General features: G+C 59.0%; 2 protein-coding genes across 8 annotated transcripts in view; one reads left to right on the top strand and one right to left on the bottom strand.

The window, feature by feature from the left end:
• CIC (capicua transcriptional repressor) overlaps nt 1-26,848 on the bottom strand; it is a 72,920-nt gene that overhangs the window by 3,034 nt on the left and 43,038 nt on the right. For all 7 annotated transcript variants that reach the window (XM_040419848.1, XM_040419864.1, XM_040419855.1 and 4 more), the window contains exons 3-17: nt 13,338-13,487; nt 13,054-13,261; nt 12,507-12,636; nt 12,161-12,343; nt 8,420-8,585; nt 8,141-8,340; nt 7,083-7,311; nt 6,919-7,016; nt 5,706-6,834; nt 5,419-5,627; nt 5,013-5,176; nt 4,599-4,777; nt 3,997-4,296; nt 1,304-1,493; nt 94-361 (exon numbers count right to left, since the gene is read on the bottom strand). In XM_040419848.1, coding sequence (XP_040275782.1) covers nt 94-361; nt 1,304-1,493; nt 3,997-4,296; nt 4,599-4,777; nt 5,013-5,176; nt 5,419-5,627; nt 5,706-6,834; nt 6,919-7,016; nt 7,083-7,311; nt 8,141-8,340; nt 8,420-8,585; nt 12,161-12,343; nt 12,507-12,636; nt 13,054-13,261; nt 13,338-13,487 — 3,803 coding nt within the window. The remainder of the gene's footprint in view (nt 1-93; nt 362-1,303; nt 1,494-3,996; nt 4,297-4,598; nt 4,778-5,012; nt 5,177-5,418; nt 5,628-5,705; nt 6,835-6,918; nt 7,017-7,082; nt 7,312-8,140; nt 8,341-8,419; nt 8,586-12,160; nt 12,344-12,506; nt 12,637-13,053; nt 13,262-13,337; nt 13,488-26,848) is intronic.
• On the top strand, nt 16,217-17,547 carry LOC120990990. The gene is made up of 2 exons (XM_040419883.1): nt 16,217-16,335; nt 16,373-17,547. Exons 1-2 carry the CDS (start codon nt 16,294-16,296, stop codon nt 17,309-17,311), a joined length of 981 nt encoding a protein of 326 aa, XP_040275817.1. The 5' UTR covers nt 16,217-16,293; the 3' UTR covers nt 17,312-17,547.

Below are 26,848 nucleotides of genomic sequence, written 5' to 3'. Positions count from 1 at the left end.
CGGACCCTGGGCGACCCGCGGCAGGAATACGGGCGCACATACAGCTTCTGGCCAGCAGAGGGCACTCCGGCCTCTGCAGACATGGACACTTACCACTGACTCCTTCTTGACAGTAGGTGACGGCGGAGGTTCCCTCTTCACCTCGGAGGCTCCGCCCTGCAGAGGGGACCCCACAGACTTCTCCTCCCCGACACTTTTTGCCCACGCGTCTCGTGATGATCGCTCCTCTGGAGCAGACAACCTCGGCTTCCCTGGAGCCAGATCTCGGGGCGGAGCGGAAGGAAAGGCGCTCGAAGAGGCGGATGATGGTTCTGTGGTCGCATCCCGGACAATTGGCGTCCCTCGAGACTCTGATGTGTATCTAACACGGACACACGGGGTCAGGAATGAGCGTCAGGGGATCTAGTGGTCCCTCCTATGACAGCCCCCCATAATAGGTCCCTTCTATGACAGCCCCCCATAATAGGTCCCTTCTATGACAGCCCCCCATAATAGGTCCCTCCTATGACAGCCCCCCATAATAGGTCCCTTCTATGACAGCCCCCCATAATAGGTCCCTTCTATGACAGCCCCCCATAATAGGTCCCTTCTATGACAGCCCCCCATAATAGGTCCCTTCTATGACAGCCCCCCATAATAGGTCCCTTCTATGACAGCCCCCCATAATGGGTCTCTTCTATGACAGCCCCCCATAATGGGTCCCTTCTATGACTGCCCCCCATAATAGGTCCCTTCTATGACAGCCCCCCATAATAGGTCCCTTCTATGACAGCCCCCCATAATAGGTCCCTTCTATGACAGCCCCCCATAATAGGTCTCTTCTATGACAGCCCCCCATAATGGGTCCCTTCTATGACTGCCCCCCATAATAGGTCCCTTCTATGACTGCCCCCCATAATAGGTCCCTTCTATGACTGCCCCCCATAATAGGTCCCTTCTATGACAGCCCCCCATAATAGGCCCCTTCTATGACTGCCCCCCATAATAGGCCCCTTCTATAACTGCCCCCCATAATAGGCCCCTTCTATAACAGCCCCCCCATAATAGGCCCCTCCTATAACAGCCCCCCTATAATAGGCCCCTTCTATAACAGCCCCCCATAATAGGCCCCTCCTATAACAGCCCCCCCATAATAGGTCCCTTCTATAACAACCCCCCCATAATAGGTCCCTTCTATAACAACCCCCCCATAATAGGTCCCTCCTATAACAGCCCCCCCATAATAGGTCCCTTCTATAACAGCCCCCTCTATAATGTCCCCGCTACTCGTATGTGGAGTAACAGATGTAGGTGAATTACTTACTTTGATTCGGGGGTCTCCTCACGAGGCGGCGGGGGCGCAGGCCGGGAAGTGGCGCGCACACAGGGGGAAGGAGACGTGGCCTCATACGATCCCACTGGGATATTGGCGATTGTGGCCTTCACTTTCTGGAGGGGCTTCGGGAGGGTTCGTTGAGGCTTGGGGGCCACTAGACTGAACGTAACCGAGGAGGCTGCAAAAAGTGAATCCAGAGATACACAATGTGCGCTGTAATAGGGGGAGCGGGGGGGGGCGGAATACGGCAGAGCGGGGGGGGGGGGGCGGAATACGGCAGAGCGGGGGGGGGGGGGAATACGGCAGAGCGGGGGGGGGGGGCGGAATACGGCAGAGCAGCGGGGGGCGGCGGAATACGGCAGAGCAGCGGGGGGCGGCGGAATACGGCAGAGCAGCGGGGGGCGGCGGAATACGGCAGAGCAGCGGGGGGCGGCGGAATACGGCAGAGCAGCGGGGGGCGGCGGAATACGGCAGAGCAGCGGGGGGCGGCGGAATACGGCAGAGCAGCGGGGGGCGGCGGAATACGGCAGAGCAGCGGGGGGCGGCGGAATACGGCAGAGCAGCGGGGGGCGGCGGAATACGGCAGAGCAGCGGGGGGCGGCGGAATACGGCAGAGCAGCGGGGGGCGGCGGAATACGGCAGAGCAGCGGGGGGCGGCGGAATACGGCAGAGCAGCGGGGGGCGGCGGAATACGGCAGAGCAGCGGGGGGCGGCGGAATACGGCAGAGCAGCGGGGGGGCGGCGGAATACGGCAGAGCAGCGGGGGGCGGCGGAATACGGCAGAGCAGCGGGGGGCGGCGGAATACGGCAGAGCAGCGGGGGGCGGCGGAATACGGCAGAGCAGCGGGGGGCGGCGGAATACGGCAGAGCAGCGGGGGGCGGCGGAATACGGCAGAGCAGCGGGGGGCGGCGGAATACGGCAGAGCAGCGGGGGGCGGCGGAATACGGCAGAGCAGCGGGGGGCGGCGGAATACGGCAGAGCAGCGGGGGGCGGCGGAATACGGCAGAGCAGCGGGGGGCGGCGGAATACGGCAGAGCAGCGGGGGGGGGGCGGAATACGGCAGAGCAGCGGGGGGGGGCGGAATACGGCAGAGCGGGGGGGGGGGGAATACGGCAGAGCGGGGGGGGGGGGGAATACGGCAGAGCGGGGGGGCGGCAATACGGCAGAGAAGGGGGGGCGGCATACGGCAGAGAAGGGGGGGGGGCATACGGCAGAGAAGGGGGGGCGGCATACGGCAGAGAAGGGGGGCGGCATACGGCAGAGAAGGGGGGCGGCATACGGCAGAGCAGGGGGGCGGCATACGGCAGAGCAGGGGGGCGGCATACGGCAGAGCAGGGGGGCGGCATACGGCAGAGCAGGGGGGCGGCATACGGCAGAGCAGGGGGGCGGCATACGGCAGAGCAGGGGGGCGGCATACGGCAGAGCAGGGGGGCGGCATACGGCAGAGCAGGGGGGCGGCATACGGCAGAGCAGGGGGGCGGCATACGGCAGAGCAGGGGGGCGGCATACGGCAGAGCAGGGGGGCGGCATACGGCAGAGCAGGGGGGCGGCATACGGCAGAGCAGGGGGGCGGCATACGGCAGAGCAGGGGGGCGGCATACGGCAGAGCAGGGGGGCGGCATACGGCAGAGCAGGGGGGCGGCATACGGCAGAGCAGGGGGGCGGCATACGGCAGAGCAGGGGGGCGGCATACGGCAGAGCAGGGGGGCGGCATACGGCAGAGCAGGGGGGCGGCATACGGCAGAGCAGGGGGGCGGCATACGGCAGAGCAGGGGGGCGGCATACGGCAGAGCAGGGGGGGCGGCATACGGCAGAGCAGGGGGGCGGCATACGGCAGAGCAGGGGGGCGGCATACGGCAGAGCAGGGGGGCGGCATACGGCAGAGCAGGGGGGCGGCATACGGCAGAGCAGGGGGGCGGCATACGGCAGAGCAGGGGGGCGGCATACGGCAGAGCAGGGGGGCGGCATACGGCAGAGCAGGGGGGCGGCATACGGCAGAGCAGGGGGGCGGCATACGGCAGAGCAGGGGGGCGGCATACGGCAGAGCAGGGGGGCGGCATACGGCAGAGCAGGGGGGCGGCATACGGCAGAGCAGGGGGGGCGGCATACGGCAGAGCAGGGGGGGCGGCATACGGCAGAGCAGGGGGGCGGCATACGGCAGAGCAGGGGGGCGGCATACGGCAGAGCAGGGGGGCGGCATACGGCAGAGCAGGGGGGCGGCATACGGCAGAGCTGGGCGTACGTTTGAACACGTGAGCAGAGCACCGGAGGGGGCACACGCCAGCAGAGCACCGGAGGGGGCACACGCCAGCAGAGCACCGGAGGGGGCACACGCCAGCAGAGCCTTAGGGGTTCTGGTTACAGCGTGCAGACAATGATCCTGAGTGTCAGGAGATTTCAGCTCTGAAGCACGCAGTATATTAAAGTAGTATTGTGGTTGTGGCAAGTTCTCCCCCATCCACAGAATCATGAACCCCAAACCCTGCGGCCCCTGAAGTGAGGAGAGGGGCAGGTTGGGCACTGCCCTCCATTGATCTCTATGGGCGCTGCTATACTTCCAGACCTCCGTTTACTTGAGGGGCCCCTGTCCTTGTAACTGGTGGGGGTCCCAGTAACAGGGCCTGTGAATGGGGGGATAACTGGCTACAAGCGCTGACGGGCCGACAGTACGATGACCTACCTGTGACCGTTGTGACGTGTGAGGCGCTCCCCCCGGTGGATGGTGCTGGTGGTGCGCTGAGAGTCGGTGGAGAGGTGACGGCTTTAGGCAGTATGGTGGCGGGTGCGGTGGGCACCACGCCTGTGCTTGCCACAGTGTACACCAGGTTCTGTGCAGAAGGAGCAGCTGGCAAGGCCAGTGTGCTGGAGCCGACTGAGGGGTAGATCGCCGTCAGGACCTGGCTACTGCTGCTGGGGGGCACGGGAGGCGCGGCGGCCGGAGTCACACCTACCTGCCCCGGGGCAAGAATCTGGCTTTGTCCTTGGATAAGAAAACAAGAAAAAGGCTTTAGTAAATCAGACATCAGGATCCGACATTCACCGAGAACCACGACAGAGCGCCCCCCCCCCCCCCCCCCCCCCCCCGGGAGCAGAGCTATAAAGTCCAGGGGTTTGGGACCACCAGACGTGGCTGAGGGGAGGGCTTATTCAATAGGCGGCTTAGTGCAGGTGGGGCAGTGCCCGCTGCGGCAGCTCACCGGTGGCACCGGGGCAGGATCGGTGCGGCCTCTAGGGACCACGCCATGCATCCGAGCTATATAACGAGCCGCTCGTGTATCTTACCTGCCAGCAGCGGCTGCACGATGGTCTGACCACTTGGACTTATGGTGGTGAAGCCGAGAGCCATTGAGCCCGCCGCAAGTGTCGTCTGTACACAAGGGCCCGGCATAGCAGCATGGGAGTAGGAGCTGGTGGTCACCAGAGGTAGCGCGGGGCCGGCCGCAGAGGGCACGTACGTGATCCTGACCAGGAGAGAGAGGGTTAGTCAGCTTCTTGTATCCCTGGCACCAAGGGGGTCCAAGCTTCGGACAGAACCGGAGAACCAGGGGTCTACCCGTCACTGGGCGCCGGGTAAGTGCTCAGCTCTCCGGCTGCATCAATGCAGGGAAATCGACCCCATCCCCCGCCCGAAGACCGGCAGCTCTGCCGCCAATATACACGACCCAGCGCTAGATCAATAATCATCCCAGGTCTTACCGAGTCGACGGTAAAATCACTTTCTGTGGTTGAGAAGTTGCCGCCACAACAGTCGCCATGGTGACAGGAATTGCGCTCTGGAGTGTTTGATTAACAGGGGGCACTAAGGCACTCTGGGCTGGGGCGGGCGGCTGCACCACGGGCATCGGAGTGATCTGAATAATCTGCAAGGACAAGGATGATGTCATCAGAATCGGCACGAGAAATCTGCCACATGAATCCCCAGTACCACGGGGCGTAGACGCTGAGGAGTCGCCACCACGGATTCGCGTGCGTCAAATTCACATTGAACCAGAAGAAATCCCATCTACACAACGATGCAATCTGTGCTGCGCATTGTCCACCATGGAGTTCACCTTCCTCCGGGCACAAGGTGAAATCACAGGGCACGGAGAGCGCTGCTCACCTTATTGGGGGGTTGGGCACCGTTCTGCACGGGGAACGGAGAGGTGACGAGGGGCAGTTGCGCTGCGGGGCCTGTCCGCACTGTCACATGGGGGGCGCTCACAGGAACCAGCATCTTGCCCTGCATTGGAGCACTGGGCGCCAGGATTCCCGGGCCGGGCAGCAGCTGGGCACATGTCCCCGGGGACGGGGCTGGAGAGAGAGACTGGGCTGTGGATGAGGAGAGACACAGTGAGGGCTCTGACAGGGGGCACAAACACAAATGCAAGAGGGTTGTCAGGGACTTACCTCTACCAGCTGCCGACACAATACCCAGCGATGGGCTGGCAGCGGGGCCAGGCTGGACCATAGGAACGCCCTGAGGTGTGGCGATCACCTTTGCATTTCCAGGTGGAAGAGTGAACTGGATGCCCCCTGGCAGCTGCTGTGGTATTGTGGGCAGAATATACTGCACCTGGGTGATGCCGCCCCGCTTGCCCGAGGCCGCAGGAAGCAGCTGCTGCGGCTGAAGGATTCCCAGAGGCACGGCCCCATTAGGGCTCCCTGCAGGATTCTGGGTAATGAACTGCAGGGCTGTGACTGGAGCAGGCCCGGTACCGTTTCCAGAAGTGGGCGCAGGCTGTCCGTAGCTGGGCGCCCCGACTAGGAGGTTGGTCACTAGCCCACCAGCTGGTTTTCCGTGTGGTAGTGGGGAAGATGCTGGAGAGGTCAGCTGCTGCACTGGTTTCCTGTCATGGGCATACACCACGCCGATGCCCACGGGGGAGCCAGGTATTCGCCCGTCATACAAGTCGCTGCTGCTGCCGCCCCTGCTCATGGGCACCGGCTTGCTGGCGATGGGCACCGGTGTGCTGCTGACTGGTTTCACCACATTAGTCACCACTGTCGAAGCCGGTCTGAAGCCCGGGGGAAGGACACCAATCCCTTGTGGCCCCGACACGAGCACAGTCCCTACTGGGGCCCCCCGATGCACGTCATAGGGTCTGGGTATTGAATACACAGTGTTCGAGGGGTTGGGTGAAGATATACTGGGAAAAACAAGAGTCTGGGGGGCACTGGAGGAGATGACGGACTGAGCGGGGTACTGACTGACAGGAGGGGCCGCCTCTGCCGCCACCTTCTGGCCCCCACTCTCGGAGCCGCGCTTCCTCTTGTAGCTGGCGGCAGGGTCCACCATAGTGAAGCGCACTTCGGGCGGCCTTTTAGCTTGGTGCTGGCCGGGCTGACGAGGGGGAGGTTTGGCTGGCGGAAGCGGAGGATACCCGCGGGGGAAGGCAGCTTGCGGGTGGTCGCTGGGCTTGGGCGACTGAACCATATTCACGGGTCGTTCCGATTTCAAGTCTTCAGAGGAAAGAGGAAAGTTCCCAGAAAGGGAGGAGGAGCGAATAACTGGCGAGAAGACCCCTTGTGGCGCCCCCTGGGGAAACAGCAAGGACAGGGTTAAACTGTGGGAATGACGACAGCAAAGCAGAGGCTTCTGGGAACATCTCTGTGCATTCACCTTGCCTTCCGCCTCGTCTCCGGACGCCCCCTCGCTGTCGCTGTCCGTGACGCGCTCCTTACACTTCAGGTCTATGTCCGCGCAGCCGAATCCGTCATCTGCCGAGAAGATTCATTAGGAAAAGGCAGGAAACGCAAGACGCGCGGCCAATGGCGTCCACTTACCGATGACATCGTCGTCCCCCTCCTCCTCACAGATGACCATCCTCTCCTCGTCGCTGGTCATGTCCTCGCTGGCGGTGCGCGGAGGGCGGTAGGGTCCCGGAAGGCTCGGACAGGCGCGGGACGTCGGGCAAGCAGAACTCTCACTGTGGGTGGGCATTGGGAATGCCGGGGGCTCCGGACCGCCGAATGCCGCCTTCTGATTGGAATATGGAGAACGACTTGAGCACATCTGTGAATAATGGCCATTGATGCACGTTCATGGATCTGCTTAAAGGGCCCCCATGGCGGTCCGGCTGCTGAGACCCCCCATCGGTCGCTGAAGTGACAGGACTGACTGCTGAGCCCCTCTGGTGTAGATCCCGACCCACCCCACAGCCGAGGAGAACCCGTGGGGCGCAGCAGTCGGACCCCCACAGGTCTACACTATGACACTTTCTAAAATGAGGTGCCCTTTAAGGTTTAAAGGGCCAGTGCAGTCTTTTGAAACTGAAGATTAAATCACTGTATAATGAAATCTTTGACAACTTTCTGATTTTCTCAGTTCTTTAGTCTCAAAATCTCTGCTTCCTGTCAGTGAATATAACAATTCTTGTTTAAATCCAGAGGTTGACAAAACGAGCCCGTTTCGCTGAATCCCCCAACTAGGACCTATACGCACGTCCTCAGACCCCCCCCGTTTCCATGGAAACTGATCATTACACCAATTGGGCCTTTTCTCCCCGTCTAACCACATAGAAGCTGCAGTCACTACTGACTGTGGCATCCGAAGGGTTGAACGGCATGACTCGGAGTTCTCCCCGATGCAGCAGCCGGTAATCCACAGCTTCTGGGCATCTACAATGTTCTGCACCAAAGGGTTAAAGGGACTCTCCAGGCTCAGAGAACATAAGGGGTCTTTCCCGTCACTTTCCTGCCTCCGATTTACTGACCTGGGGGCTAAATAAGATGACTGTGACCTCCACTCATATCCAGCTCAGAGACCACCCCTTTAAGTGCTGGCAGTGCCCCCCGTGCCCTCATCTACCCTCCGGTAGACGGTATATACGGCTGCCGTCTACCTGCTTGAGCTCCTGCAGGGCTTGGCTATCCTCCCGGTGCTCGATGCTCTGCACGGCGCTGTGGGAGAAGGCCCGGGGGCGAGGGAGCTGGGCTGCGGCTGCAGAGGACACGGGCAGGCGGTCTCCGGGTGCCATACTGGATGAGGGGGCCCCGTGCTTGGCTTCCAGCAGCAGACCGGACGGAGCCATATCTGAGGAAACTGAAAACCAGAGAAATTATTTACCAAGACGACATGAAGACCCCAGGACACACCAGGACCCCTGGGGGACAGGTCTCACCTCCCGTGGCGGCTGTGGTGCCAGTCTCAGACATGCTCCTCTCCCTCATCTCTTTGGGCACACCCCAGGGACCGGGCATCACCTGCTTCACGTCCGAGCTGGACTTCTTGCGGTCTTTGTTACACCACTTCCAGTCAGGGTGCGCCTTGAAATGTGCTTCTTTCACCTGTTATGACGGAGAAGGGCGGCGGTGCCCACCGTTATACTGGCAAACGGGCAAGAGAATGCATTTCTACAGCAGGTCGATTGGGTAATGACCCCGCACAGGAGGCTCGCTGGGGCACCCTGCTAAATCTGTGCTGCACCCCCTGCAGTCTCAGGACTGGGGGGTCCCCGAGGATGAAGCCTATCCTAGAAGCATCACCTTATCAGAGGGGAGCCCCCCTGACAACCCTGCCGAGAATGGAGGGTACTGGATAGGATCTCAACCACCCCGTACATGTGGCCTTCACGGAGAGACGGGGCCCCGGAGCCCTGTGGACACCTCTAGGGGTCTCTAGGAAGGATTTTGCTCTGATGTCTGCTGCAGCCGACGAGTGGTTCTCATACATTGCAGGCTGCTCTGTCCCGATCACAGTGAACTCCATCAGACGAGCGCTCTGCCGGCTCCTCCTGCAACCCCTCCGTGTCCTCCTCTCCTGAACGGTTCAATCGGAAGAGTGGAGAAAGGTCCACAGACCGAACCCTCAGATGGATTTCTCTCTGAACGGGACAGAGCAGCAAGAAAGCAACAGGAAACGCAGCGGCTGCAGGAGGCAACGAGGAAGAGGCTGGTGGAAAAATGACTAATAATGTCTGATAACAAAGCTCCTCCTCTACACCGCTACTGTCCTGCAGTCCGATCACCTCCTCATCTACACCGCTACTGTCCTGCAGTCCGATCACCTCCTCATCTACACCGCTACTGTCCTGCAGCCCGATCACCTCCTCATCTACACCGCTACTGTCCTGCAGCCCGATCACCTCCTCATCTACACCGCTACTGTCCTGCAGTCCGATCACCTCCTCATCTACACCGCTACTGTCCTGCAGTCCGATCACCTCCTCATCTACACCGCTACTGTCCTGCAGTCCGATCACCTCCTCATCTACACCGCTACTGTCCTGCAGCCCGATCACCTCCTCATCTACACCGCTACTGTCCTGCAGTCCGATCACCTCCTCATCTACACCGCTACTATCCTGCAGTCCGCCCTGTGATCTCTATCACCTCCTCATCTACACCGCTACTGTCCTGCAGCCCGATCACCTCCTCATCTACACCACTACTATCCTGCAGTCCGCCCTGTGATCTCTATCACCTCCTCATCTACACCGCTACTGTCCTGCAGCCCGATCACCTCCTCATCTACACCGCTACTGTCCTGCAGTCCGATCACCTCCTCATCTACACCGCTACTGTCCTGCAGCCCGATCACCTCCTCATCTACACCGCTACTGTCCTGCAGTCCGCCCTGTGATCTCCATCACCTCCTCTTCTACACCGCTACTGTCCTGCAGTCCGATCACCTCCTCATCTACACCGCTACTGTCCTGCAGCCCGATCACCTCCTCATCTACACCACTACTATCCTGCAGTCCACCCTGTGATCTCTATCACCTCCTCATCTACACCGCTACTGTCCTGCAGCCCGCCCTGTGATCTCTATCACCTCCTCATCTACACCGCTACGGTCCTGCAGCCCGTCCTGTGATCTCTATCACCTCATCTACACCTCTACTGTCCTGCAGTCCGCCCTGTGATCTCTATCACCTCCTCATCTACACCGCTACTGTCCTGTAGCCCACCCTGTGATCTCTATCACCTCCTCATCTACACCGCTACTGTCCTGTAGCCCGCTCTGTGATCTCTATCACCTCCTCATCTACACCGCTACTGTCCTGCAGTCCGCCCTGTGATCTCTATCACCTCCTCATCTACACCGCTACTGTCCTGCAGTCCGCCCTGTGATCTCTATCACCTCCTCATCTACACCGCTACTGTCCTGCAGTCCGATCACCTCCTCATCTACACCGCTACTATCCTGCAGTCCGCCCTGTGATCTCTATCACCTCCTCATCTACACCGCTACTGTCCTGCAGCCCGATCACCTCCTCATCTACACCACTACTATCCTGCAGTCCGCCCTGTGATCTCTATCACCTCCTCATCTACACCGCTACTGTCCTGCAGTCCGCCCTGTGAGCTCTATCACCTCCTCATCTACACCACTACTGTCCTGCAGCCCGCCCTGTGATCTCTATCACCTCCTCATCTACACCGCTACTGTCCTGCAGCCCGCCCTGTGAGCTCTATCACCTCCTCATCTACACCGCTACTGTCCTGCAGTCTGCCCTGTGAGCTCTATCACCTCCTCATCTACACCGCTACTGTCCTGCAGTCTGCCCTGTGATCTCTCACCCCCTCATCTACACCGCTACTGTCCTGCAGTCTGCCCTGTGATCTCTATCACCTACTCATCTACACCGCTACTGTCCTGCAGCCCGATCACCTCCTCATCTACACCGCTACTGTCCTGCAGCCCGCCCTGTGATCTCTATCACCTCTTCATTTACACCTCTACTGTCCTGCAGCCCGCCCTGTGATCTCTATCACCTCCTCATCTACACCGCTACTGTCCTGCAGTCCGCTCTGTGATCTCTATCACCTCCTCATCTACACCGCTACTGTCCTGCAGCCCGCCCTGTGATCTCTATCACCTCCTCATCTACACCGCTACTGTCCTGCAGTCCGCCCTGTGATCTCTATCACCTCTTCATTTACACCGCTACTGTCCTGCAGCCCGATCACCTCATCTACACCGCTACTGTCCTGCAGCCCGCCCTGTGATCTCTATCACCTCCTCATCTACACCGCTACTGTCCTGCAGTCCGCCCTGTGATCTCTATTACCTCCTCATCTACACCGCTACTGTCCTGCAGCCCGATCACCTCATCTACACCGCTACTGTCCTGCAGCCCGCCCTGTGATCTCTATCACCTCCTCATCTACACCGCTACTGTCCTGCAGTCCGCCCTGTGATCTCTATCACCTCTTCATTTACACCGCTACTGTCCTGCAGCCCGATCACCTCCTTATCTACACCGCTACTGTCCTGAACCCCCCCCTGTGATCTCTATTACCTCCTCATCTACACCGCTACTGTCCTGCAGCCCGATCACCTCCTTATCTACACCGCTACTGTCCTGCAGTCCGCCCTGTGATCTCTATTACCTCCTCATCTACACCGCTACTGTCCTGCAGCCCGTCCTGTGATCTCTATCACCTCATCTACACCTCTACTGTCCTGCAGTCCGCCCTGTGATCTCCATCACCTCCTCATCTACACCGCTACTGTCCTGCAGCCCGATCACCTCCTCATCTACACCGCTACTGTCCTGCAGCCCGCCCTGTGATCTTTATCACCTCCTCATCTACACCGCTACTGTCCTGCAGCCCGTCCTGTGATCTCTATCACCTCATCTACACCTCTACTGTCCTGCAGTCCGCCCTGTGATCTCCATCACCTCCTCATCTACACCGCTACTGTCCTGCAGCCCGATCACCTCCTCATCTACACCGCTACTGTCCTGCAGCCCGCCCTGTGATCTTTATCACCTCCTCATCTACACCGCTACTGTCCTGCAGCCCGCCCTGTGATCTTTATAACCTCCTCATCTACACCGCTACTGTCCTGCAGCCCGTCCTGTGATCTCTATCACCCCCCCGCGTCTCCTCATCCGTTTTACACCACACTGTACCTGGAAGGCCAGGTCATGATACTTCTGCTTCTCCTTGGTGCCCAGTGCGTACCACCACTCGCCCAGGATCTTGCTGACGGTGCGGTTGTCCTGATTGGGGTGACGCTGATGCACCAGGGCCCGGTGACGTTTACTGAATATCATAAAGGCGTTCATGGGACGGCGAATGTGATCCTTCTCCCTCTGTGCAAGAAAAATAGAAGAGTTTGTAAGGATCTCATCTTCCCCAGGTCTGACACTCGGGGCACAGCCATGTCCCCCCCCCCCCCCCCTTACCCCCCGTGGCAGCGACCACATCCAGCACTGGACTGAAATATGTATAATTATTAGCATTGCCCCAGAATACCTTGTTAGGGCTCCGCCCATCCTTCTCGGAGGAGGAGTCTCTGTCCTTGGGGAGGGCGCTGAGAGACTGGGTCCTGCGTTTCCCAGAATGCAACTGCAGCGGCATCTCAGAGGGTCCGATAGTGAAGAACCTGCAGGAGAAAGAGATTCTCTATAGGACCTCCACGAGCAGGTGCCCAATCGGGTCATCCAAGGAGGACCCCCACAATCAGGACCCCCCTGTATATAACCATGCCGGCGGCCACGAGATGAAGCCATCTTACTGCACTGACGTCGGCAGCCAGGGGTCCCTGGTTCACGTTTAGTAGTGTACAATTCTGCCCCCCAAAAGCAGCGGCCCCCGGAATTATCAGGCTATGTATGTTCTGGGTCTAAGCTGGGGTCTGGCGCAGTTTGAGGATTCTGGTCTGGGTACGTTTTGGGTCTGATCTAAAGGAATTTCGGGATTCTGATCTAGTGCCTGGTTGAGTTTCGGGGTCTGGTCCCGAAACTCATCCAGACCCCAGATCCGAGCCCGAAACTGATCCATGGTCCACAGCCGCACTCACGGGTCATCGTGGTCGCTCTCGGTCTCACTATCTGCCCTCCGCTCCCCTGTAGGAACTTGTGTGGTGCCCTCCGGGTGCTGGGACTGTCTTGCAGGCTCCTCATTGGGCAGCTGGGGCGCTGTGTCGGTCAGGGTAACTCCGCATCGCTCATCTTCACCGCTTGGCACGGGCACCACCTCATTTGCCACTGAGGCCGATTCGGGGGGCTCTGGGGAGCAGAATACAGTGAACCTGTGCTGTAGACCCCAGGGCATACAGCAGCGCAGGCAGCGGGTGGCACTTACCTTTGCTTTGGCTGGCGGCACCAGGGTGACTGGCGGGCTGTTGCCCCTCCGTGGGCTGGACGGAAGAGTCTGGTTGGCTCGGAGCCAAAAACGGGACCAGAGAATGCCAGGGAAAGACGGCGACAGAGCGCGGCTCCACGTTGGTCCAGACTAAAGGAAGGAGAAAGAACATGTGATGAGGGCGGCCGGATCGGGCGGCGCGCGTCTCAGAGGGCGGCGCGCGTCTCAGAGGGCGGCACACGTCTCAGAGGGCGGCACATGCTGAGAGTTGTAGTTATCACAGGTAACACAGACCCTGAATAAGCCGCACTGATATGTGCAGATCACACTGCCCTGCCTGTGTAAGTGCTGTCAGCCCGTGAACCAGGAGGCTCAGGCTGAACACCGTGATATGAAAGGAAATAAATACATCTCAAAAGCTCTAATCTCTACCCGTCTACGGATTCCATTCACTGGTAGGAAGCAGAGATCTGGAAAGTGATGGAAACACAAAGTACAATTGGGCTCTATATGTAAGGAGCCCCCCGGCGGGCGGCCGGACCCTCGAGATGGTGTGACTAGCGGCAGACGCACACCCTGCATCAGGAAGGGCTCCTTTGTTCTGGTTCCTGTTTTCTCAGACTTGCTGTGACCTTCCTCAGAGCAGCCCCAAGACAATGTGAGGCGGGGGAGGGGGAGCACCGCTCTAAAGGGGGGCTCTACTGATACCAGCCAGAGGGGGGAGCACGGCGGTCACAGCTCTAAAGGGGGGCTCTACACAGCACAGAGCGCTCTACCGATACCAGTCAGAGGGGGGGAGCACGGCGGTCACAGCCCTAAAGGGGGGCTCTACACAGCACAAAGCGCTCTACCGATACCAGCCAGAGAGGGGGGGCACGGCGGTCACAGCTCTAAAGGGGGGCTCTACACAGCACAGAGCGCTCTACTGATATCAGCCAGAGAGGGGGGGCGGGAGCACGGCGGTCACAGCTCTAAAGGAGGGCTCTACACAGCACAGAGTGCTCTACCGATACCAGTCAGAGGGGGGGAGCACGGCGGTCACAGCTCTAAAGGGGGGCTCTACACAGCACAAAGCGCTCTACCGATACCAGCCAGAGAGGGGGGGCACGGCGGTCACAGCTCTAAAGGGGGGCTCTACACAGCACAAAGCGCTCTACCGATACCAGCCAGAGGGGGGGCACGGCGGTCACAGCCCTAAAGGGGGGCTCTACACAGCACAAAGCGCTCTACCGATACCAGCCAGAGAGGGGGGGCACGGCGGTCACAGCTCTAAAGGGGGGCTCTACACAGCACAGAGCGCTCTACCGATACCAGCCAGAGAGGGGGGGCACGGCGGTCACAGCTCTAAAGGGGGGCTCTACTGATACCAGCCAGAGAGGGGGGGCACGGCGGTCACAGCTCTAAAGGGGGGCTCTACACAGCACAGAGCGCTCTGCTGATACCAGCCAGAGAGGGGGGGCACGGCGGTCACAGCTCTAAAGGGGGGCTCTACACAGCACAGAGCGCTCTACCGATACCAGCCAGAGAGGGGGGGCACGGCGGTCACAGCTCTAAAGGGGGGCTCTACTGATACCAGCCAGAGAGGGGGGGCACGGCGGTCACAGCTCTAAAAGGGGGGCTCTACACAGCACAGAGCGCTCTGCTGATACCAGCCAGAGAGGGGGGGGGCACGGCGGTCACAGCTCTAAAGGGGGGCTCTACACAGCACAGAGCGCTCTACCGATACCAGCCAGAGAGGGGGGGCACGGCGGTCACAGCTCTAAAGGGGGGCTCTACACAGCACAGAGCGCTCTACCGATACCAGCCAGAGAGGGGGGGCACGGCGGTCACAGCTCTAAAGGGGGGCTCTACACAGCACAGAGCGCTCTGCTGATACCAGCCAGAGAGGGGGGGGGGCACGGCGGTCACAGCTCTAAAGGGGGGCTCTACACAGCACAGAGCGCTCTGCTGATACCAGCCAGAAAGGCGGGGCACAGCGGTCACAGCTCTAAAGGGGGGCTCTACACAGCACAGAGCGCTCTACCAATATCAGCCAGAGGGGGGGGGGGGGGGGGGGGAGCACGGCGGTCACAGCTCTAAAGGGGGGCTCTACACAGCACAGAGCGCTCTGCTGATATCAGCCAGAGGGGGGGGGGGGGGGGCAGTCACAGCTCTAAAGGGGGGCTCTACACCGCACAGAGCGCTCTGCTGATACCAGCCAGAAAGGGGGGGCACAGCGGTCACAGCTCTAAAGGGGGGCTCTACACTGCACAAAGCGCTCTACCGATATCAGCCAGAGAGAGGGGGCACGGCGGTCACAGCTCTAAAGGGAGGCTCTACACCGCACAGAGCGCTCTACCGATATCAGCCAGAGAGGGGGGGGCACGGCGGTCACAGCTCTAAAGGGGGGCTCTACACAGCACAGAGCACTCTGCTGATACCAGCCAGAGAGGGGGGGCACGGCGGTCACAGCTCTAAAGGGGGGCTCTACACAGCACAGAGCACTCTGCTGATACCAGCCAGAGAGGGGGGGCACGGCGGTCACAGCTCTAAAGGGGGGGCTCTACCGATATCAGCCAGAGAGGGGGAGCACGGCGGTCATAGCTCTAAAGGGGGGCTCTACCGATATCAGCCAGAGAGGGGGAGCATGGCGGTTACAGCTCTAAAGCAGACTGTCTGCTAATCTCATCTCATCATGTTCGAGACACATCCACTAGGGCTGAAGCTGCCGACTGCCTCATGTGTATGCGGATGCACTGACAGTCCCTGCCAGATGTCGGGGGAAAGAAGGATCGGACATGTTGGGGGGCAAAGCGGTCTGTTAGAGGGGGTCCCCCGATACAACCGGCAGCACCAGGAGAGACTACTACCCCTGACCTCCACTGCTTAGCATGATATACTTTGTGTTTCTTCATTAGTGGTAAGATCTCTGCTTACTGTCCATGAAGGAAAACACAGCCGATTCCCTCCCTGCTGCATGAGATCTGGGACGTCGCCTCTCCGCGCCGCACGCCCTCAGGTCTGGGACGTCGCCTCTCCGCGCCGCACGCCCTCAGGTCTGGGACGTCGCCTCTCCGCGCCGCACGCCCTCAGGTCTGGGACGTCGCCTCTCCGCGCCGCACGCCCTCAGGTCTGGGACGTCGCCTCTCCGCGCCGCACGCCCTCAGGTCTGGGACGTCGCCTCTCCGCGCCGCACGCCCTCAGGTCTGGGACGTCGCCTCTCCGCGCCGCACGCCCTCAGGTCTGGGACGTCGCCTCTCCGCGCCGCACGCCCTCAGGTCTGGGACGTCGCCTCTCCGCGCCACACGCCCTCAGGTCTGGGACGTCGCCTCTCCGCGCCGCACGCCCTCAGGTCTGGGACGTCGCCTCTCCGCGCCGCACGCCCTCAGGTCTGGGACGTCGCCTCTCCGCGCCGCACGCCCTCAGGTCTGGGACGTCGCCTCTCCGCATGGCCTCAGTACACGAGCAATGCTTCTACTCCGCACAACCACTGCCAAGACCATGTGGAGTCTGTACCCCGCACTCTGCCAGAGCACGGTGGCGCACACATTCTGTCTGCTGAGCTCAGTGCCAGCATGAGTCACAAATTGGTCACCTGCAGCGCCACTGCTCCTGCACCCACTATGTACACAAGGATCGGGACCACCTACCGCCACTCACAGCGCAGCAATGTGCACACAACACGACAGACCGGGACCACCTACCACCACTCACAGCGCAGCAATGTGCACACAACACGACCGACCACGACCACCTACCACCACTCACGGCGCAGCAATGTGCACACAACACGACCGACCACGACCACCTACCACCACTCACAGCGCAGCAATGTGCACACAACACGACCGACCACGACCACCTACCACTCACGGCGCAGCAATGTGCACACAACACGACCGACCACGACCACCTACCGCCACTCACAGCGCAGCAATGTGCACACAACGCGACCGGCGACAGACCACGACCACCTACCACCACTCACAGTCTGAAAGGGCTGATAACAGAGAGCAACAGATTGTTTTCACTTGCTCAGCAAACATATCAGGGAAATTAATGTGTCTGTCCCTTTAAGAGATTTGGCTAGATTCTATCGCTCAGGTAGCGGTACTTTCCCACTAGCGTTATTCTTTTCCGGCGCTGAGTTCCGTCCTAGGGGCTCAATACCAGAAAAGAACGGATCCATTATATCGCCATGCATTCTGAACGGAGAGCGATCCGCTCAGGACGTCTTCTGTTCAGTCACTGAACGGCGTTTTGGACGGAGGAAATACCGCGGCGTGCTGTCGCTTTATCTCCGTCCAAAATCCCGGATCAGTTGCCGGATCCGCCATTAGTTTACAATGAAATGTATCAGTGCCGGATCCGTCCTTCCGCTCTGCGCATGTGCAGACTGGTGAAAATGTGAAAACAATAGATCCGGATCCGTCTACAAACGCTGTCCGTGCAGATTGCCGGATCACTCTGCCGCAGGTGTGAACGTAGAGAACAGCGCCACACCTGGCCATGTCTGGCAGTGCAGTTCTATGGGGCAGAGCTGCGACTCCACCCACGACCTGTGGACGGGGAGGCGCCGTTTCTGGTAGAATCCCTCTAATCCTGGATCGCCCCTTTAAGAGTCGTCAGTGGGGTGACCCCATAATAAAGCTGCTGGGTCGGACCCGCCTCAGTGACGCCAACCACACCACCAGTGGACATCCAGCCCATGCCAGCCACACAGGTGCCAGTCCAGCGGATATAAGACAATCGCATGACTAGCAATTCCCCAATTGCATCTAGTCTAAGGGGATGACTAGGTGTCTGCATACAGGTACACAGCATGCCCGCTGTACCAGCCATGACCCCTGTAACCCCCAGCTCCAAATCTATGTCAGGATGGAGGGGGTTAATCTATGCATTGCCCGCTCTGCCCCCACCACTGGTTCAATCATTTACTACCAGGGGCCGGTGTGGGGGAGGCTGCGCACGGCGAGTCCTCCCACTCACTCCTAGCTACACACAAGCGCTGACCCAGATCTGCTGTGCCAACATGTCAGTACTACAGGGCGCCGGTGCCCGGGTGACTAACCAAACATGCTGAGGCTGCGGGCGTTGGGTGCCCGCTCCGAGGAGAACATGCTGGCCGCAGGCTGGTCACGATGCCCTAGGAGCCGTCACCGACATCTCAGGTGTGCTGTCAGGCTGCCCGGGCGTAGGGCCCGCTCCAGGGGCCACAGGGCAAAAACAATAACAAATGTGAGTAATGGGGGGGGGGGGGGGGGGGGGGGGGGCAGCGCTGCCAGCTTCACATGACAGCACCACACGGCAGCCACTGGGCATCCCTCGCCCCTCCGCACGCCAGGGGCCGGCTCAGTGGGCAAGTCAGGTCTCTCTGTGGGGCTCCCGCAGGTAGGTGTCTCTCCACTGCAGGTAGGTATCTCTCCAATGCAGGTAGGTATCTCCCCAGGCTGTCACAGCAGGTAGGTGTCTCTCCAGGCTGTCACAGCAGGTAGGTGTCTCTCCACTGCAGGTAGGTGTCTCCCCAGGCTGTCACTGCAGGTAGGTGTCTCTCCAGGCTGTCACAGCAGGTAGGTGTCTCTCCACTGCAGGTAGGTGTCTCCCCAGGCTGTCACTGCAGGTAGGTGTCTCCCCAGGCTGTCACTGCAGGTAGGTGTCTCCCCAGGCTGTCACTGCAGGTAGGTGTCTCCCCAGGCTGTCACTGCAGGTAGGTGTCTCCCCAGGCTGTCACTGCAGGTAGGTGTCTCCCCAGGCTGTCACTGCAGGTAGGTGTCTCCCCAGGCTGTCACTGCAGGTAGGTGTCTCCCCAGGCTGTCACTGCAGGTAGGTGTCTCTCCAGGCTGTCACTGCAGTCTGTCTCACTGTAAGTTGTTGGCTGCAGTCTCCCTGGCTGCTGACGGTCTCCCGGTTCCCTCCTGAATACTGATGCGGGCTTCCTGGCTGCTGACGGTCTCCCCGCTCCCTCCTGGCTGCTGACGGTCCCCCCGCTCCCTCCTGAATACTGATGCGGGCTCCCTGGCTGCTGACGGTCTCCCCGCTCCCTCCTGGGCACTGATGCGGGCTCCCTGGCTGCTGACGGTCTCCCCGCTCCCTCCTGGGCACTGATGCGTGCTCCCTGGTTGCTGACGGTCTCCCCGCTGCCTCCTGGGCACTGTGCGGGCTCCCTGGCTGCTGACGGTCTCCCGGTTCCCTCCTGGGCACTGATGCGGGCTCCCTGGCTGCTGACGGTCTCCTCTCTCCCTCCTGGGCACTGATGCGGGCTCCCTGGCTGCTGACGGTCTCCCCTGGGCACTGTGCGGGCTCCCTGGCTGCTGACGGTCTCCCGGTTCCCTCCTGGGCACTGATGCGGGCTCCCTGCTGCCTCCTGGGCACTGATGCGGGCTCCCTGGCTGCTGACGGTCACCCCTCTGCCTCCTGGGCACTGATGCAGGCTCCCTGGCTGCTGACGGTCTCCCCTGGGCACTGATGCAGGCTCCCTGGCTGCTGACGGTCTCCCCGCTCCCTCCTGAATACTGATGCGGGCTCCCTGGCTGCTGACGGTCTCCCCGCTCCCTCCTGGGCTCTGATGCGGGCTCCCTGGCTGCTGACGGTCTCCCCGCTCCCTCCTGGCTGCTGACGGTCTCCCCGCTCCCTCCTGAATACTGATGCGGGCTCCCTGGCTGCTGACGGTCTCCCCGCTCCCTCCTGGGCTCTGATGCGGGCTCCCTGGCTGCTGACGGTCTCCCCGCTCCCTCCTGGGCACTGATGCGGGCTCCCTGGCTGCTGACGGTCTCCCCTGGGCACTGATGCGGGCTCCCTGGCTGCTGACGGTCTCCCCGCTGCCTCCTGGCTGCTGACGGTCTCCCCTGGGCTCTGATGCGGGCTCCCTGGCTGCTGACGGTCTCCCCTGGGCTCTGATGCGGGCTCCCTGGCTGCTGACGGTCTCCCGGCTCCCTCCTGGGCACTGCTGACGTCTCCCCGCTGCCTCCTGCGCAGCTCGCACGGAGGACACGCTGAGGGATCCCCGCCCGGTCTGTTGTGGTCGCCGCTCGGGGCCGGTGTCAGCGCTCCCCTCCGGCCGCAGCGTCGTATCACCATTCACTCTGCCCCTCTCTGAGAGCGGACGGGAGGGAAGCCGGCCCCCCCGATACGCATGCCCATTTACCGCTCTCCGCCGCCATTGGCTGCCCGGGCCGCGTCATTCACATGCAAATCACTTCTCTCACCCGCTCTGTCCCGCCATTGGCTGGCACAGGAATGTCAGTCATATGCAAATGAGAGAGTGCGTGCAGCGGCGGCGCTGATTGGTCAGGACGCGGCTCCCCACTACACCTTCTCTGGATGGTATGGTAATGACATGACGTTTCAGAGCTGCGGGATCGGGATTGGCTGGAGCTGGAGTAGGGCGGGGCCTGTCCGGGGAAGCAGGTCAGATTGAGGCGCAGTGACTGGTGAGGGGCGGGGTGTGACACACGGCAGGGGGCGGGGTCACGGGGGTGGGGGAGGGGAGCGCTGTCCTGCTACAACCTTCTCTCAGGAGGGGTCCTGTACACACCCCGCGGTATGGCGGCGGTGCCGGAGCCCGAACACAGGCTACATTCACACCCTGCGCCTTTGTTATGGGAATTGTCACAAAACCGCATCAATTCGCGGTAAGACACAGTGTGAACGTAGCCCTAAGACACTATAACCTAAAGAATGGGGAATATGGAAGTCAGGTCACCATGACAACCAAGAAACCCCTGCAGAGCCACAACGGGGGGCTTCTATTGGACACCGGGTCACAACCCCCTGTGGGGATGTTGAGGGTGGTAGTGGATTGGCAGAGGGCTTCCTAAAGGAACTGTCCAGAGCGGAGAATGCCTGGGACGTGTGGTTCTCCGAGACGACTCCCATCCTCCGCCTGTGCTGTGATACTCCTGCCGGCTCTCCATCCACTGACAGCAAGCAGAGATCTTTACATGTGATAATGAGAAGGGATGGGGCCCCAGTAATGGCCACAGGTCCGAGCGCCGCCCCCTCCCCTCCTCTTAGATGGAGGTTGTCCATGTAGCGGGGCCCCTGGAGCCGTTTCACAGTCCCGCCCCTCCCCCCTTCTGCTCGCTCTGACCGGATAACTGTCCCACTGACCTCCGGAGCAGCGCTCGGCGACTACGTACAGGACGAGCCCAGGGTGGGAGCGACCTGGGAAAGCTGGGTGACGGCCCCGAGTGTCCTGAAGGTCATACCTGCGAGGGACTCCCAAGGTGCAGGAATACATAGCGGCCCCCGGACAGAACCCCCAATAATCATCTGCGGGGGGGGGGGGGGGGGACGCTGCCAAGAAGGAAGGACCCATCTCTTTTTATTTTTATATAACTTCATACGCTTCCCCTTTAAGTGCTCCTCCCCCACACGGTGTTCCCACGGTGACCGCGGCGCGATGCGATTGGTTGGCCCGAGCTCCCGCAGTTGTACTATCTGTGTCATTGTTTATTTGTGCTGCAGATCGCGGTGAGTCACGGACACGAGGCACCAGGAGGTAGAGTAAGTCTGGCCCCGCCCCTCTCACTAACCACACCCTTTTTTGGGGGGGTGAAGAGTGTTGAGAGGAACGCGAGGTATGGAATTTCCCTCATAGGATTTGAAAAACACCAGAAAAAAAAAAAATGACAGGAAGAAATGGAAAATGTACCAAAACCAAAATGTAACAAAAAGCTTTTAAAAAGCGCCATAAAACCGTAGGACGCGACTATTCCCTCCGCAGAGGTCGGAGCATCTCTCCGCGACCCGCCTCCATGGTTACGGCGCGCTGATGACATCACTTATTGACCGCATCTTTTTCGGTAACGCTTGGGCCGCTCTGCTCTTTTCAGGAGATGAGGTACGCAGCTCATAACTCTCATCATCCGCAGTCGGAGAAGTCACGTGCTGCAGAGTAATCGCAGCTTATGGACTATCCCTGCAAAAGTACGAATCCGAAAGTAAAACGGAAACATCCGCGCCCCCCCCATTCAGCGGCCGCGGGCAGGGATAATCTGGTAACAGCCGGCTGCAGGCGCCGCTTATCTCCGATGGACCCGATCGCACTCGGTGCGGCCTGCTCGCTGACGGTTTTCATTTCCAGTCAAAACAAACTTTTGTAAGTAAGTGACAAGACAAAAACGCGTCACTTCATCTGAAGAAACCGCCAAAGGCGGAGCTTATTAGCGCCCCGCCCCCAGGATGGCGCTCCCTCCGTGCCGACTTCCCCCAGTGCCGCTCAGGATTCACCCCCGTTTCAGGTTCGCAGGGCTACCACAGAGACCCTCCCTTGACCCCGTGACCTCCAGAAAGTGGCGCCCCCTCCATCTCAGGGGCAGATTTCACAGGTGACGACGCCGGACCTTAAAGGAAACACCGGAGGAAAAAAGAAGCTTTCAGGTAAGAGCTGATAACGTCCAGGCATGCTGGGAGTTGTAGGCCGGAGACCACCATCTGGCGAGTCCATACGGGCAGAGGCGTCTATGAGACCACCCCTTTAAGGGGGCCTCCAAGTCATGTAAGGCCAAGCCCACACGTTCCCATCCCCCACTTCACGAGAGGCGCTGACTCCAACCTCCGGGAATCATCCCTGTGACTGAGGTCAGCGAGGAGGATGATGAGGGCGATGTGAAGCATCCCGCCATCAGCTCCTTCTGTATCACTGCTCATCCTGATCCTCCTGGTCCAGGAATAGAATGCCAGAACTACAGTACAGTGGCGCTGATTAACACAAGAGGGTGAGAACGGGGAGACGTAGACACCGCCAGGGTCTGGGGGGCGCTGACAACCCTCACAGGCCTGGTCATGGCTGCAGGGAGTAGTAGTCACCCGGCATCTGCTACCCGGAGAAGGAGATAACCCCCATAGATCTGTGTGTCAGTGTGTACTACTACTCCCATCCTCCATCACAGAGGAGTCCATATCTACCCGGAGAAGGAGATAACCCCCATAGATCTGTGTGTCAGTGTGTACTACTACTCCCATCCTCCATCACAGAGGAGTCCATATCTACCCGGAGAAGGAGATAACCCCCATAGATCTGTGTGTCAGTGTGTACTACTACTCCCATCCTCCATTACAGAGGAGTCCATATCTACCCGGAGAAGGAGATAACCCCCATAGATCTGTGTGCCAGTGTGTACTACTACTCCCATCCTCCATTACAGAGGAGTCCATATCTACCCGGAGGAGGAGATAACCCCCATAGATCTGTGTGCCAGTGTGTACTACTACTCCCATCCTCCATCACAGAGGAGTCCATATCTACCCGGAGAAGGAGATAACCCCCATAGATCTGTGTGCCAGTGTGTACTACTACTCCCATCCTCCATTACAGAGGAGTCCATATCTACCCGGAGGAGGAGATAACCCCCATAGATCTGTGTGCCAGTGTGTACTACTACTCCCATCCTCCATCACAGAGGAGTACATATCTACCCGGAGGAGGAGATAACCCCCATAGATCTGTGTGCCAGTGTGTACTACTACTCCCATCCTCCATCACAGAGGAGTCCATATCTACCCGGAGAAGGAGATAACCCCCATAGATCTGTGTGCCAGTGTGTACTACTACTCCCATCCTCCATTACAGAGGAGTCCATATCTACCATAGATCTGTGTGTCAGTGTGTACTACTACTCCCATCCTCCATTACAGAGGAGTCCATATCTACCATAGATCTGTGTGTCAGTGTGTACTACTACTCCCATCCTCCATTACAGAGGAGTCCATATCTACCCGGAGAAGGAGATAACCGCCATAGATCTGTGTGCCAGTGTGTACTACTACTCCCATCCTCCATTACAGAGGAGTCCATATCTACCCGGAGGAGGAGATAACCCCCATAGATCTGTGTGCCAGTGTGTACTACTACTCCCATCCTCCATTACAGAGGAGTCCATATCTACCCGGAGGAGGAGATAACCGCCATAGATCTGTGTGCCAGTGTGTACTACTACTCCCATCCTCCATCACAGAGGAGTACATATCTACCCGGAGGAGGAGATAACCCCCATAGATCTGTGTGCCAGTGTGTACTACTACTCCCATCCTCCATCACAGAGGAGTACATATCTACCCGGAGGAGGAGATAACCCCCATAGATCTGTGTGCCAGTGTGTACTACTACTCCCATCCTCCATTACAGAGGAGTCCATATCTACCCGGAGGAGGAGATAACCCCCATAGATCTGTGTGCCAGTGTGTACTACTACTCCCATCCTCCATCACAGAGGAGTCCATATCTACCCGGAGGAGGAGATAACCCCCATAGATCTGTGTGCCAGTGTGTACTACTACTCCCATCCTCCATTACAGAGGAGTCCATATCTACCCGGAGAAGGAGATAACCGCCATAGATCTGTGTGCCAGTGTGTACTACTACTCCCATCCTCCATTACAGAGGAGTCCATATCTACCCGGAGAAGGAGATAACCCCCATAGATCTGTGTGCCAGTGTGTACTACTACTCCCATCCTCCATCACAGAGGAGTCCATATCTACCCGGAGGAGGAGATAACCCCCATAGATCTGTGTGTCAGTGTGTACTACTACTCCCATCCTCCATTACAGAGGAGTCCATATCTACCCGGAGGAGGAGATAACCCCCATAGATCTGTGTGCCAGTGTGTACTACTACTCCCATCCTCCATTACAGAGGAGTCCATATCTACCCGGAGGAGGAGATAACCCCCATAGATCTGTGTGCCAGTGTGTACTACTACTCCCATCCTCCATTACAGAGGAGTCCATATCTACCCGGAGGAGGAGATAACCCCCATAGATCTGTGTGCCAGTGTGTACTACTACTCCCATCCTCCATTACAGAGGAGTCCATATCTACCCGGAGGAGGAGATAACCCCCATAGATCTGTGTGCCAGTGTGTACTACTACTCCCATCCTCCATTACAGAGGAGTCCATATCTACCCGGAGAAGGAGATAACCCCCATAGATCTGTGTGCCAGTGTGTACTACTACTCCCATCCTCCATTACAGAGGAGTCCATATCTACCCGGAGGAGGAGATAACCCCCATAGATCTGTGTGCCAGTGTGTACTACTACTCCCATCCTCCATCACAGAGGAGTACATATCTACCCGGAGGAGGAGATAACCCCCATAGATCTGTGTGCCAGTGTGTACTACTACTCCCATCCTCCATTACAGAGGAGTCCATATCTACCCGGAGGAGGAGATAACCCCCATAGATCTGTGTGCCAGTGTGTACTACTACTCCCATCCTCCATTACAGAGGAGTCCATATCTACCCGGAGGAGGAGATAACCCCCATAGATCTGTGTGCCAGTGTGTACTACTACTCCCATCCTCCATTACAGAGGAGTCCATATCTACCCGGAGGAGGAGATAACCCCCATAGATCTGTGTGCCAGTGTGTACTACTACTCCCATCCTCCATTACAGAGGAGTCCATATCTACCCGGAGAAGGAGATAACCCCCATAGATCTGTGTGCCAGTGTGTACTACTACTCCCATCCTCCATTACAGAGGAGTCCATATCTACCATAGATCTGTGTGCCAGTGTGTACTACTACTCCCATCCTCCATCACAGAGGAGTCCATATCTACCCGGAGGAGGAGATAACCCCCATAGATCTGTGTGTCAGTGTGTACTACTACTCCCATCCTCCATCACAGAGGAGTCCATATCTACCCGGAGGAGGAGATAACCCCCATAGATCTGTGTGCCAGTGTGTACTACTACTCCCATCCTCCATCACAGAGGAGTCCATATCTACCCGGAGGAGGAGATAACCCCCATAGATCTGTGTGTCAGTGTGTACTACTACTCCCATCCTCCATCACAGAGGAGTCCATATCTACCCGGAGGAGATAACCCCCATAGATCTGTGTGCCAGTGTGTACTACTACTCCCATCCTCCATTACAGAGGAGTCCATATCTACCCGGAGGAGGAGATAACCCCCATAGATCTGTGTGTCAGTGTGTACTACTACTCCCATCCTCCATCACAGAGGAGTCCATATCTACCCGGAGGAGGAGATAACCCCCATAGATCTGTGTGTCAGTGTGTACTACTACTCCCATCCTCCATTACAGAGGAGTCCATATCTACCCGGAGAAGGAGATAACCCCCATAGATCTGTGTGTCAGTGTGTACTACTACTCCCATCCTCCATCACAGAGGAGTCCATATCTACCCGGAGGAGGAGATAACCCCCATAGATCTGTGTGTCAGTGTGTACTACTACTCCCATCCTCCATTACAGAGGAGTCCATATCTACCCGGAGGAGGAGATAACCCCCATAGATCTGTGTGCCAGTGTGTACTACTACTCCCATCCTCCATCACAGAGGAGTCCATATCTACCCGGAGGAGGAGATAACCCCCATAGATCTGTGTGCCAGTGTGTACTACTACTCCCATCCTCCATCACAGAGGAGTCCATATCTACCCGGAGGAGGAGATAACCCCCATAGATCTGTGTGCCAGTGTGTACTACTACTCCCATCCTCCATTACAGAGGAGTCCATATCTACCCGGAGGAGGAGATAACCCCCATAGATCTGT

Source organism: Bufo bufo, chromosome 1 (assembly GCF_905171765.1).
Source record: "Bufo bufo chromosome 1, aBufBuf1.1, whole genome shotgun sequence".
NCBI lineage: Eukaryota > Metazoa > Chordata > Amphibia > Anura > Bufonidae > Bufo > Bufo bufo.
This window is presented reverse-complemented; position numbering and strand designations above follow the sequence as displayed.